Source organism: Anas platyrhynchos, chromosome 1 (assembly GCF_047663525.1).
Source record: "Anas platyrhynchos isolate ZD024472 breed Pekin duck chromosome 1, IASCAAS_PekinDuck_T2T, whole genome shotgun sequence".
Lineage (NCBI taxonomy): Eukaryota > Metazoa > Chordata > Aves > Anseriformes > Anatidae > Anas > Anas platyrhynchos.
In genome coordinates this window covers 44536600-44549172 of record NC_092587.1, presented here as the reverse complement: position 1 = coordinate 44549172, position 12573 = coordinate 44536600, and the positions used below count along the sequence as shown (strand labels likewise).

The 12573-nt window shown below is 36.0% G+C and overlaps 1 protein-coding gene across 1 annotated transcript in view; it reads right to left on the bottom strand.

The window, feature by feature from the left end:
* NUP205 (nucleoporin 205) overlaps positions 1 to 12573 on the bottom strand; it is a 49702-nt gene that overhangs the window by 32446 nt on the left and 4683 nt on the right. The window contains exons 3-12 of the mRNA XM_027452708.3: positions 11864 to 12035; positions 10878 to 11022; positions 9807 to 9966; positions 7680 to 7908; positions 7330 to 7494; positions 6371 to 6546; positions 3208 to 3324; positions 2451 to 2588; positions 1259 to 1409; positions 266 to 471 (exon numbers count right to left, since the gene is read on the bottom strand). Of these exons, the coding sequence (XP_027308509.2) occupies positions 266 to 471; positions 1259 to 1409; positions 2451 to 2588; positions 3208 to 3324; positions 6371 to 6546; positions 7330 to 7494; positions 7680 to 7908; positions 9807 to 9966; positions 10878 to 11022; positions 11864 to 12035 (1659 nt within the window). The remainder of the gene's footprint in view (positions 1 to 265; positions 472 to 1258; positions 1410 to 2450; positions 2589 to 3207; positions 3325 to 6370; positions 6547 to 7329; positions 7495 to 7679; positions 7909 to 9806; positions 9967 to 10877; positions 11023 to 11863; positions 12036 to 12573) is intronic.

The window sequence follows — 12573 nt, the reverse complement described above, 5'->3', positions numbered from 1 at the left end:
GCATCAGGAAGGCTAGAAAATCAGTAACATTGACAACACAGGAAAAGGTGCCACCTCTTCTTCCCGTTTCACCCTGGCTGCATGTTTGGTCCTAACAGTTTTTTCTGATGCTTCCAATACTTTTGAAGTTCATTAATCAAACAAAAACAGCTGCTAGTTAAATTTTCCCTAACCATCTTTCTGGTGAAAAGAACTTCACAGACAAATAATGATCTGCAAGAAAAAAGAAAATGTATTCAAGCAAAACAAACAAAACCTTACTTACCCAATTTACTATAACTGTGGTCAGCTGTAAAAAGGCAATTAATCCATCTTGTTCTTTCTGTGTGATTCCTCGAAGAGGCAGGTGACGATACTGGACACTGTCTGCACTTGGCAGGTCTTTCCTTAAGTGTTCATGATAAAGCATCAAAGAGTGGAAGAAATGTTCCCAGGAGACAGGACTGCCACCTGTTCCTTGGATGTTTTCCGCTAGAAAAATGACAAAAAGGTCACAAGATTTTGTTTTTACTCTGTCACAGGGCGACCAGGAAGGTAGTTAAATTTAAAAGGAAATCTTTCTTATCTAGAGCAAACAATGTATTAAATTCAAAGAAAAGCTCACGTTGCTGAAATTAGTGGTTCTGTTGTTTTCCTGGGGGAGTTGTTTGTTAATAGAGACATGAAGATACTAAGATGAAAAGTCAGTAGAAACAAGTATTCTATGAATCACAATGTTTGTAGCACTACTTCAAAGTGTGTTTTTTTTTTCCACTTTGATCAATGCAAAATTAATGCAAAACATAGGACTGACCAACAATCCTTTCTGGGTTCTGCTAGGATTTATTATACATGTAGCATTTCTCAAAATGCTCCTGGAAAAAGACAAAACCAAACAAACAAACAAAAAAGCACCAGCTCAGGAAAGACACCTACGTTTAAAAATACATATAACTTGACTTGAAAATATTACCAATTTTATATTTTACATTGAGCTATACTGATATTCTACATCTCATGTGTCAAGACATGCTGCCTTAAAACCCCACTATTTGCTTACATGAATTATTTGCTAAGGTTCTCAAGAAGTTTTATTACCCTAATCAGTCTTTTTTTTTTTTTCCAGATTACATTCCAACTGAAGCCTTCCAATTTCATCTTTGAAATGACCAAGTCACAGTTCAGTTCACATGATTTACTTTTTTATTTATTTATTTTTAACTTCTTTACATTAGCAGGAAAAAGAGAGGAGAAAGAGCTGAAGTATCACTTTTCTTACCATGACTACTGCCATTGACTTTTAGCAAACTAAAGCAGTAATGAGCACACTGAGGCCCACTAGCCAGTCCCCGCAGCATTTTCAAGTATGGGATGTAAATTGTGGAGGGAAGTAGATCTCCCATTTGCCTAACAAACTTCGACAAGACAACCTAGAACAAATAAAGATCAGTGTTTAAAAAAAAATGAGTGTTTTCTTAAAACAGTAGACAGCCAAAGTCAGAAAACAGATTCTAATGTAATCATGGTGGGGGTTAGCAGAAGGCAAGGAATGACAACTCCCCCGAAAATTCTTTTGTTTACTGGCCTAGTCAGTTTCACAGAATCACAGAATGGTTGAGGTTGGAAGGGACTTCTGGAGATCATCCAATCCAACTCCCCTGCCAAGCAGAGTCACCTCGAGCACATTGCACAGGATCACATCCAGGGAGGCTTTGAATATCTCCAAAGAAGGAGACTCCACTGCCTCTCTGAGCAACATGTTCCAGTGCTCTGTCACCCTTTTTGTAAAGTTCTTCCTCATATTCAGATGGAAAGGGAAATTTTCCTTGAAGGTGAAAATTACATGTCAAAGAGGAAACAAAATCATTCATACTAATGCAAATATAATACACTAAATCTCCCATTTTGTATTTCTAGCCCTCAAATTTACTTCAGCTCACAAATGCTGCACAACGGTATTATTAGCACACTTCACAGTGCAATCACTGTAAGTGTTATTAGGCATGAACTCAGTATGCATGTCACATCACTGAATAGTAATTCACATGCACTGTGGCTCTTCCCAGGACCATATCACAGTGTCTGCAGATTGCACCAGGACCAGACTTAGTTGCCTGTTTTCCAGGTGGGTCTTGGGACGCATGCAATATCCTAGGCACTGCAGAGTCATTCATGAAGCACTGAAGGTTGATAGTATCCCAGCTATCCAATATTCTCATGATTTTTTTACCCCTAGATACTATCAATTACATTTATTGTTGTTTTTTTTTGTTGTTGTTGTTGATTTTTTTAATAGTTAAGAAATTTTGCTTCTCAGTTAAGGCAAAAGAGATCAACAGACAGAAAACACAAGAGCAGTGTTAGCAGAATATCCTGAGCAACTGGGACAAAATTGGCCTAAACAGAATTTTTAAAGAGGTTAGACAGACTCTCTCTCACTAAATTTCTTGACAGCTTTGAATGTAGATAACCTGGCGCTGAGGTGGTCTCTGATGAGCTACTCCGAGGTAGGACCCCATGACGGTAGATGTCTGCAAAGGCTCTGATGGACACCAGTATTCAAGGGCAAGTTCCAGATTAAAAGGGTCTTTCCTGTACAGTTCAGCAATCTATCAGACAAAAGAGGATGACCAAAAAAATTACCAACTATGGAAAGATGAGAATATTATTTCAACAACAAGCACTGCTTCTAGATAAGCTAAACATGTCTGAGATGCAAAGCATACCACACCTGATCCGCTATTCCTTAGAACTCTCTATAAAATGACACCTGCTAAATAGCAACAGCAGAACAAATGACAACCAGATAAATTCAAAAATCTTAATTGAACAGGTAAGAATTTTAAGAATAAAGGTTATTTCTAAGTTACATTAAAATAACACAGTTTAAGAAAACAGATATGTTAAGATAATCTTTCTACAATTTACATTTTAGATATTTATAATTTTGTAAAATAACTTTGGCTCAAGAATCCTTCCACTAGAAGAAACAATGCAGTATTTACTCACTAAACATTTATGAATTGACACTTTATTAACATCAGAAGCCAGGGCAGTTTTCTGGAAAACTTATAGCAAGTGTCTGTCAATATTTGGTTAAGAAAAAATTCTTTTTAATCCAAAAAGTATACGACCCAGCATTCTATCATTCAGATACAGATTTTCTAATGAAGATTGAAAGTCACAATCACTTTTTGGCATAGTAATTTAGGAGAAAATAGGGCTTACTAAAAGCATTAAATGTTCCAGATCTCTCCGAAGGGAAATAGGTGGATCATTACCCATCTGAATACTCATATGAATCATGCGAGCATCTTCATCAGCACGGTTTCTCAGCTGTTTCACCTACACAATACATGAATTGGAGAAAAACACTGATCTATATTTAGGTAAGAATGAGCAGGGCAACAGAAATAACTGAATTACCTGAACAGTTTATGAAAAAAGTAAGAAATTGCACATACATGACAAGAATATTTAACAATTTTATTTATTTATTGTAAACAGAGCCTACATTTAAAGACATATTCGATCACTTCCTTACTGCCAAGGCCTCAGTTCATACCAAAAGCCCCGAACTTAGCCTATGGGGGTTTTCCCAACTGACTTCACCAGATCCTCTGGTTTGGCCACAGAAGGTGGATCTTTTTCCTCTTTTTACTTTGAAAGCTATATAGGTTAGTTAGACTTCAAACAAAGTTAGATTATGATCCAAAAAGAGTGAAGAGGAATGAAAAACAGCATGAAATAACGTTTTCTGTATAGAGACCTATGCATTCCACTTCTCTTAGCTATTTAAGGCTACTTCTAATTACAGCTACTTCATCTTCTGAAAAGTTTTGTATTGATGTAATTACTTTGCACCCAGGAAAATTGTCTGTCACAGCCAATAGCATCACCACAGGTCAACAAATACAGTAGCAAAAAAGAGAAAAGGAAAGGGAAGAAAAACTGCAGCAATGGAAAAGTCCTTTAGTCAGTATCTCAGAATTCTTTGTGTCAAAAAAGACCAGTTACTATACAAAATACCAGCTGATTTAATTTTAACATCAAAACGTCTTTCACAAAGCACCCCACAAGATGCTTAAAGAAAGCAAACAGGCAGGGGATGAAAAGTTCAGTTTTGTTACATATTAAACAGACACTGAGAAACAAGAAACAGAAATAAGCAACCAATTCAACACAACAAAAGCTAAAACATAGTGGTGCCCAACAGATACTAGTTCATGGTTCTATAATATATATTGAATTGCAAAATTGAATGAGCTACAAAAGAACTGACTCATCTCAAAAACTTAGCTAGATCTAGAGATAACTGCAGAAAGGGTCAGGGCAAAGTATCTAAATTAGTATACTAACAAAATAAATATAGGGATAAAACAAAGTGTTGATAAGTGAAATAGTGCATTATCTAAACTACTAAAGTTAATTATTGAGTTCCAAATGTAATGCTCTCAACCAAAAGATTTACCCAAATCATTACTGGCAAGCAGAAAATAAACAAAAGCTATACAGAAGAGTTAAATAAAATGTTGACCTCTTATAATCTTCATTTAGTTTAATTTAAATCTACATATACCTAAAAATAAAAAGAATCCTGCAAGGCAGACCCTTCTATTTACCTAAAATTTAAGATCCAGTAGAAATAACTCTGCACATAAGCAGTAACAAACAGCAGTAACAAACTGCAGGTGGACAAAAAAATCCCTTCTAGAGCCACATCCCAATTGTCTAACAAGTCTTTCCTCTAAAAGAACTAGTACTGGCCTCTGTCAAGCAGGAATGGTCAATGTCACAAGTCAATAGTCAGATTTTTGCTCATAAACTGTATTACAAAATCCTATTTCTAATGAAGAATCTCTTCATATTTAGGCATTAGGTATAACCAACTGCAGATCTAAACCAAAGCCAAAAACTGAAATGGGAGAGAAATACTTTGCCGAGGCCTCCAATTCCACAATACAATGAAGGAGAAAGATTGGAACAAAACCAACAGACAGCCTTGGGATTTTCACACAGTTCTGTGGGATACAGGAGACAGGGTCAGATGTGCTTTTAAATCTAGGAAAGTAGAAACCTCAGCCTGGCTCAGTCTCCAACTCTTCCACCTTGATTCAGAAAACATACCTACATCTCTTCCATAAAAGTTGGTATAAATACAGGGACATATTTCATCTTTGGTAAAGCAACAGCATCTTCAGAACTACCTCATAAAAAAGTTTCCAGTTCCAAATGTGTTAGAACTTGACTGTGCAAAGAACTTTCAAAAACTGTATCTCACATATTCCTGAAATTCAAAATGCTTCTAAGGGCTATTATGTCTGTATTACAGAAAACACCACTGCAGGCAGCCTTCAAACAGAGTCCAAGACTTGCTACAGTGCATTACATTTTGTATGCAGGCAACTGCTGCAGTAGAAGCATACTGCTTGAAGTTGTCAACATGAATGCATTTGAAATGACATTATACTTGCTCCATGGGTATTCCATTTGTGAAACAGATGGCTTCAGAAAACAACATGGAAACCCAACAGATTATAAATAAATTGGGATTAAACCTAAAAGCTGTCTACACACTTTCATACGCACCCTCAAATATTCCTAAGGCTCAAGTGTTTTCCTGCCAATATTGTTCTCATTCTGACAGTTGACAATGAACAAAATTTCTTTTTGAATCTTCCTTTTTGCTCATTCTTTGAACGAAGTAATTATTTGCAACTCCAACTACAGCTCAACACAATGCAGGTCACAAAAGAAAGCCTCCATCAATTACATAAAAGCATTTTCATATAATTTTAATTTTCCATGCCTAGATACAAGGTCTTGCACAAACAAAATTGTAGGAATTGCTTCAAACTTTTCCTTAAAATCCTTTTGCAGCACTTCTTTTGTTCCAGTGAAAACAGCAGGTCATTTTACTAACAAATAGTAGTAGTAAAGAAAAAGTAGAATAACTCCCCTTAAACATGCAAAAGATCATTAGTAAAAGAATTAAATAAAAAAAATAAAGACAAAAACTGTCACTTCTTTTAGGTTATACAACTGTCAATATCAAAGGAGAAGGGGAAAAAAAGACAAAAACCACAGACATCGCTGTCAAGCCCAGAATTCATTTAAATTCTAAGCATTTAAAACAAAACAAAACCACTGCAAACACAAAAGCTCACTTTGCAATCTCACCACACTGAAGTAGAATTTGATTTTCAAAACACTTCATTGCAGAAAACAAACGCCAAATGCTATGGGTTCCACAAAGTCAACTTTCAGGTATTCTAAAGTGCAGCACCTCGAGCTCAGGTTGATATTTGAATCTCAATGCTACCTGTCCTAGAAATAGAAGATGACGTGCCCATGTTTCTCAAAAACTATGCTATTCACAGAAACAACTTACTTTCATTGGCATGAGTGCAAGGAAGTCTGTGACAAGGTTGTGAATTTTGCGAATGTAAAATTCCTCCTGGTAGAAATTTTCAGATCCCACAACAGATTCAGTCAGGAACAGAAAGACATTATCAGCAACCGCTAGCTCTGCCATTGCTTCATCTGCTTCAGTGAATTCTGCAAGAGCTGGACAACAAACAAAACAAAACAAAAATCACAAACGGGAGAAAAATAAATTACAACTATCTGTTAACAAACTATACATATTTTAGAATACCTGTCTGACAAGCAAATCAACGTGCTTCTAGACACTAAGAAAAACTTAACTGACACTGAACAGGAAAACTCTAGATTGAAAAATGCAAGTTAATGTAGGGTGACAGTCTCAACTTTCTTCTGTAATGTAAGTTAAAGTACATAATCCATTTACCTGATCAATCTAAGGCTGTGAACTAAGAAGCACAAGCCAACCTTAATTAAACATTAGTTATGATGTTTACATTTTCTTTAATATTCTGTAGTCATGCCTCAGTTCTGACCTAGGCGTGAGCCTGGAAAGCTAGTGAAGTACAGGAAAAAAAACATCTGTCCTCTTAAGATACTGAGTTTTAATATTTGCAGAAGCAAAAAGTCATAAACATGAATCTATTCTGCATTGAAGTGTTCAGGTGATATTAAAGCTGCTAAGATGCAATTTTTCACATTTTTCAGTACATTGCAATCCCTTTCACTTCAATGAGACACTACGCAGTATTAATGGTTAATGATTAATTATTTCTAAATCTGTGTACCTACCACAGCAATTCAATTCTCAACAACCAAACTCATGTACTGAGAAAGCTTTGAAGGAGGAGCATCAACAGTAGCTTTATCCTGAAGGTAAGTACTAATACCTGAAGAAGGTAACAGCACTTTGACTTGCACCACTCACAAGCTGTGAATCCTGAAGCGCACCAAGTAGTAATTTACCTGTCACATCAGATAACTGGGATATTCCTCGTAAAGCCAGTGACCAGGCTAATCGAACAGTTGCTTGCAAGCCTGGTAGTTTCCAAGGCTGAGATTCCTGAAGACGAGTGTGTATTGTTGCTATGTACTGTCTTTCTGCTAGCAGAGGCAGCCGGTGCATCAGATCTTAAAGAAAAACAAAAAAGATCTTAAAGAAAAACAAAACCACAAATGCAACACCAACACCCAGTGAATGTGAAAACAAACAGGCAGAATCCTACCAATTTGTTACCAAACAATGACGAAATTGGTTAAATAACAATTTAACCACACGCACAACATAACCCCCGTGGGAAACCTGTCAGCATTACCTTCACGATCCTCTGTGCCTTGTTCTAGAAAACTGACATCAAAGCAGTAGAGGAGCGCCATGAGCAGAGACAAGTTCACACCATCCAATGAGCCATCTGCTTCTACTGTTACTTTCTCCAAGTAACTTATGAGGATTAGAGTGTCATCCTTACTCAGCGGTGACTGGCAGGTCCAGACAAAGAGACTTTCAGCCAAGGACTGTCGGCACTCTTTGATGAGGTCAGAAACCTTTTCAAAAGAAACAGTGTAGAGCTGTACTTGCAGCGCATCAATCTGCCTTTCTCAGTCCATCATTATGACTAGAGTAAGTTAAAAATTAATTTAAAAACAGTAGCTGGAGAAAATGCTAATTTCTTTAAGTGCTACGCAAAGAAAAGGTATATAAAAATCCTATGAGCCTTCAGATTCCCTGGCATTTCACATGAGGCATGACTAGATAGCTTTGAGAATGACAAGATGCAAACCAGCACCTGTGTCAAGGTCAGAAGACATGAATCTACACAGAATTTTTATAGCTGTAAACACAATATGTACACAAAGGTCACGTTTCATATCTCTAATATATAACTACGCTGGCAGTTACATCCAGTTAAGGTCTTAAGATTTCTTCCTTCCTTTCTCCTAAAGAGATGTCCTCAAATGACTATACACATACCTAAATTTTAAAGAAATTGAGTAATAGGAAAGACATTTAAAATTAAAACTTTCCATCAAACAAAATACTTAAGGCAAATTTGAATATACACGTAAATGAAATCTAACATGCCCTAATACATATGGGACAAATATCATGTCTAACAGGAAAGCTATGAAGCATTTTCATACTAAAAATATGGTTTTATTCTTTGGCAAAATATGTTATGCTAAAATTAAGTACATTGGCTCTCCAAAATGATCAGTTTTTCTTTTTTTCTAACAGTGACACCAAAAATCACCTGTTTTTAAGCAAGGACAAACATTTACTTCATTTGTCAAATTCATTCCTCTACCCCAAGCTGAGTTTCAAGTACTTAACTGCTCTAAGTCTCCTGAAAACAGCAGAAATTCAAAACAAAAATAAAACAAGCAAACAAAAATCTCCTTAAAATAAAAAGCCCACACAAAAACCCTTTCGTAATGGTATTTTATTAGCTATGTTATTGGTTTCTAATAACATTCTTGATCTATACCCATTAGACCCGGTAAAATAAAAAATAAGGCATTCTATCTCCATTAAAATCATGGGCATAGTGGTACAATGAGAAACTCTTCAACACTAAACACAGCTAGAAATCTCTGCACAGGCTCCAGAAAAATAACAATTCTAATGAATACAAAGGGGAATATAGTAGTCCATCTACAAGCAATGAAGCAAACCTTCAATGCAAAGCATTACTTGAACTTGAAGGCAAATTAGAAGGGTATGTTTTGCATAGTTTCTAGATGAAATAGCAAAAATGCAAAACTGGTTATCTGGCAAAAAAAGTAATTGATTATAACATAGAATACCCATATAGATCCCACACTGGAAAGAACAGAAGTTAAAATGATAATGTTTAAAATCTCCCTATTACAAATACAGTGTGCAGTTAGCCTCAGTCCCAATTAATTTCAAGGAGTACAAAAATGAAAACTCATTTTTAAGCAAATCTGAATGTTCACTATTAGAGATGCTTCTGGTCATGTTAACACAAATAGGTTATTAAAAAATGCATTATTTGCCTGCCTAGACCCACTTTCATTCTGTTTTAATCCTTTGTGAATTTTAGTTTTCTATTTTTATTCCAATGGTGGTGGTAATGGTAATGCTGAAAGCAGATAATTTAAAACATTTTCTTTAGAATTAAACTGCAAAAACGTTTACTTCTTCGCAGTCCTTAATTGCATTTCTTCACTAAAGATAATGTATGCCCTAATATCAGAGAGCAACAAAGAAACAGAAATGCAGGTAGTAATCTGGATTGAACAGTGGTATATTGTAAACCATAGTGTAGTTACCATCACGTAAGCCAGTAACAGCTTCCAAAGGTAAAGAGAATCCAGATGGGGAGGAGGGATCAATCCATATCTCTTTGTGATCAAATGTACTTTAACCTGTGCAGTAATTTGGAAGAATCACATCTAGTCACATCTAGTCCCCTCTTTACCTCTTTGCGATGTTTCTCACTGCCCAATCCTCGCTCTCTCTGGAGTTTATCGAATTCATTGTTCAAATCAATTTGAGACACAAGTGTGAGGATCTTCTGAGTCAAACCGTGTTCCATTAGGTCATCTGTAAAGCGTGTTGTCATGGCCATTAGCTCTTGACTGTAATGGAGAGAATATAAATTTAACAATTAATCATGTTATTCCCAGTGATGGAGGAAGTCTAAAAGAATCATTCCCATCAAATTTATTTGCTAGCCAACATAAAACGTATAACTACATCAAACACACAAAGCAACTAAATGTGCATCAGTAATTAATAAGCAGTGATCTCTCAAAATGCTCTGCTGAACAGATACGAAGTCTCTAGGTAACCATAGCTTCAAGAACATGGAATATGAGAAGAGTACAGCATGAACGAGCCAGGTAAGATTACTATCAAGAGCCAAAAGTACTATACATAAGACGTGCAGATTTCACAAGCTCACAGCCTTTCTCACTAGTAAATGCAACTGTCCAATTACTGAAACAGTGGAACTAGTTCTAAAGCAATCCCTTTTTTCTAACAGAATTTGTATCTACACTGTAACGCATCTTTGAATCTTTCTCTAGTTAAGCAGTCACCATGCACTGGAACTAAACAGTGTGTTCATTTTTTTCTTTTTAGTCAAAAAAAAGGACATTATGCTCGCCAGTAGAGAGTGTGTCCATTTTAGGTAAAGGCAGGAGCACAATCCTCTGTTTTGCAGGATGTGGGCAGCCAGAACACAGCACACGCAGAAACTCAACTCTTTCCAATACTGAATCGGCATCACTAGTTAGAGAAACCCTGACTGGGTGGGTGTGTGAGGCAAAGCGCTGCCAAAAGCACAAGCAGCATGGGAGAACTGAAAATATCTGTATTTATGACCCATTAAACATACTTGTAAGACAAAAAATACTATGTTTAAACATGGAAGTGACAGCATCAGGTCATGAAAAAACAAATTTGTGAATATTTGCTTTCCCTCAACAGTCCTAAAAGCATTAAAAGCAGAGAGCAAGTTAATCTAACAGCTAATCCTAATACAGACCTGAGCTCCAACGTCCACGTCTTGCCTTGGCGTGACTGGATGAGGGCTCGTAGTGAATTGGCAATGCATCTTTTTCCATCCCAGTACAAGAGAACAGCCACAAGACCTCTTGTAAGACCAGGAAAATGAGGTTGCTGGTGTTCTCCTGTTGAATGAAAATGTACAGAATATCCACAGCAATTTGAGCGTGCATACTTCGATGAAAAGTTTATATTTTTGATACTATTAAAATTCAGTCAACTATTAAAAATTCCAAACATTTACAAGTAGAGGTGCAAGTCCATATGTATCCTAGTCCAAATGGTAGTTGCAACTGATATCTACCTGTCTTAATAATCAGTTCAAGCTGATTATCAGAATAATATATATTTTCTTCATCCAAATTTAAATTTTCTGTCTGAATTTACATCAAAAACACAAGTTTGAAATAGAAATTGAGGCTGGCTTCCTGATGCCTTTTGAAAGGTGACATGCTAGCAAGCTAGCTCTTTAAGGAATTCAAAAAAAGTTAAAGATGAACAGTAACTAATAACAATAACTACGAGACTATAGTTTACTAACATTGAAATCAATTTTCTACGTGCAAAAGCAGGTCTCTTCCCAGAAAACTTCTTTTACTAATAATTTTTTAGATTATGATCCAAATACAGCTACATAACAATGTATAACTAATGCATAATTTGCAGAACTAATGCCTATTCCTAAACTATTTGAATTATTTTTAAACTATTTTGAAATTAAGTAATAGAGAAATAAATCATTTTTAAAAAAATCAAATTATTCCCACTTTTGCAAAAGCTGCATAACATATGAACATTACAGTTCAGAACACTGTCTTTATACTAAGTGACAGCACCAGATTTCTTTTTAAGAACATTCTCGATGTTAGGTAACTCAGGCATTCATGTTAAGCGTACACTTAACACAAACAGTAAGGCCCTATTTAAATTCTATTTCTCCAGCTCTTAAATATTTTCCCTTCTCACCAGCTAGAAGGAGCTCCACAGCTGCCAACTCTCCAATATCAAAGAGGTCACTGAGGATAAAGGCTTCTCTGATGAGTTGTTCTGGCAAAAGCCTGGTTCCCTGCTGACCCTGGATAGCAACCCCTTCCGTACTTGCTTTCTGAATTTTCTCATGCTGCTGAACATTCTTTGGCTGGAAGAGAAACAAGCAACGGAAGTTATTCAAAATGGCAACAAGAAATACTGAATAAAGCTTTACACGTTAATCCTTCCTCACAAATACAGTTCTGAGGGGTTACATTGTTGTCAAAAAAACAAAGGCAGCATTTTTTAACACAGAGATAGTAAAGGCATCCTAAAAATGCTTCGTGTTTGCACAGTAATAGCCTTGGTGTGGTAATATACCAAAAATAATATGATACAATCAGTGCTGAGATTTAGTTTACTGCGAATAATGGTAAAATACATAGACAAAGCTCTATACCCAACTTATTTTCTGACCTATCAGTCTTACAAAGCCATACGCTATTTCAAAAGTAACAACAGGAGACATTTTATAATTGTTACCTTGTGACCCATCAGCCAAGAACCAGCGAGTTTTTCCAAATCTCACATTCCTAACAACTCACAGTCTATATTTTGTAAATTTATGTTTACTGATTCTGCGCGTTCATTTATCTAACTAGCTGAAGCATGAGCATGGACCAAAGCCAGAAGTTGTTTTGTGCTTC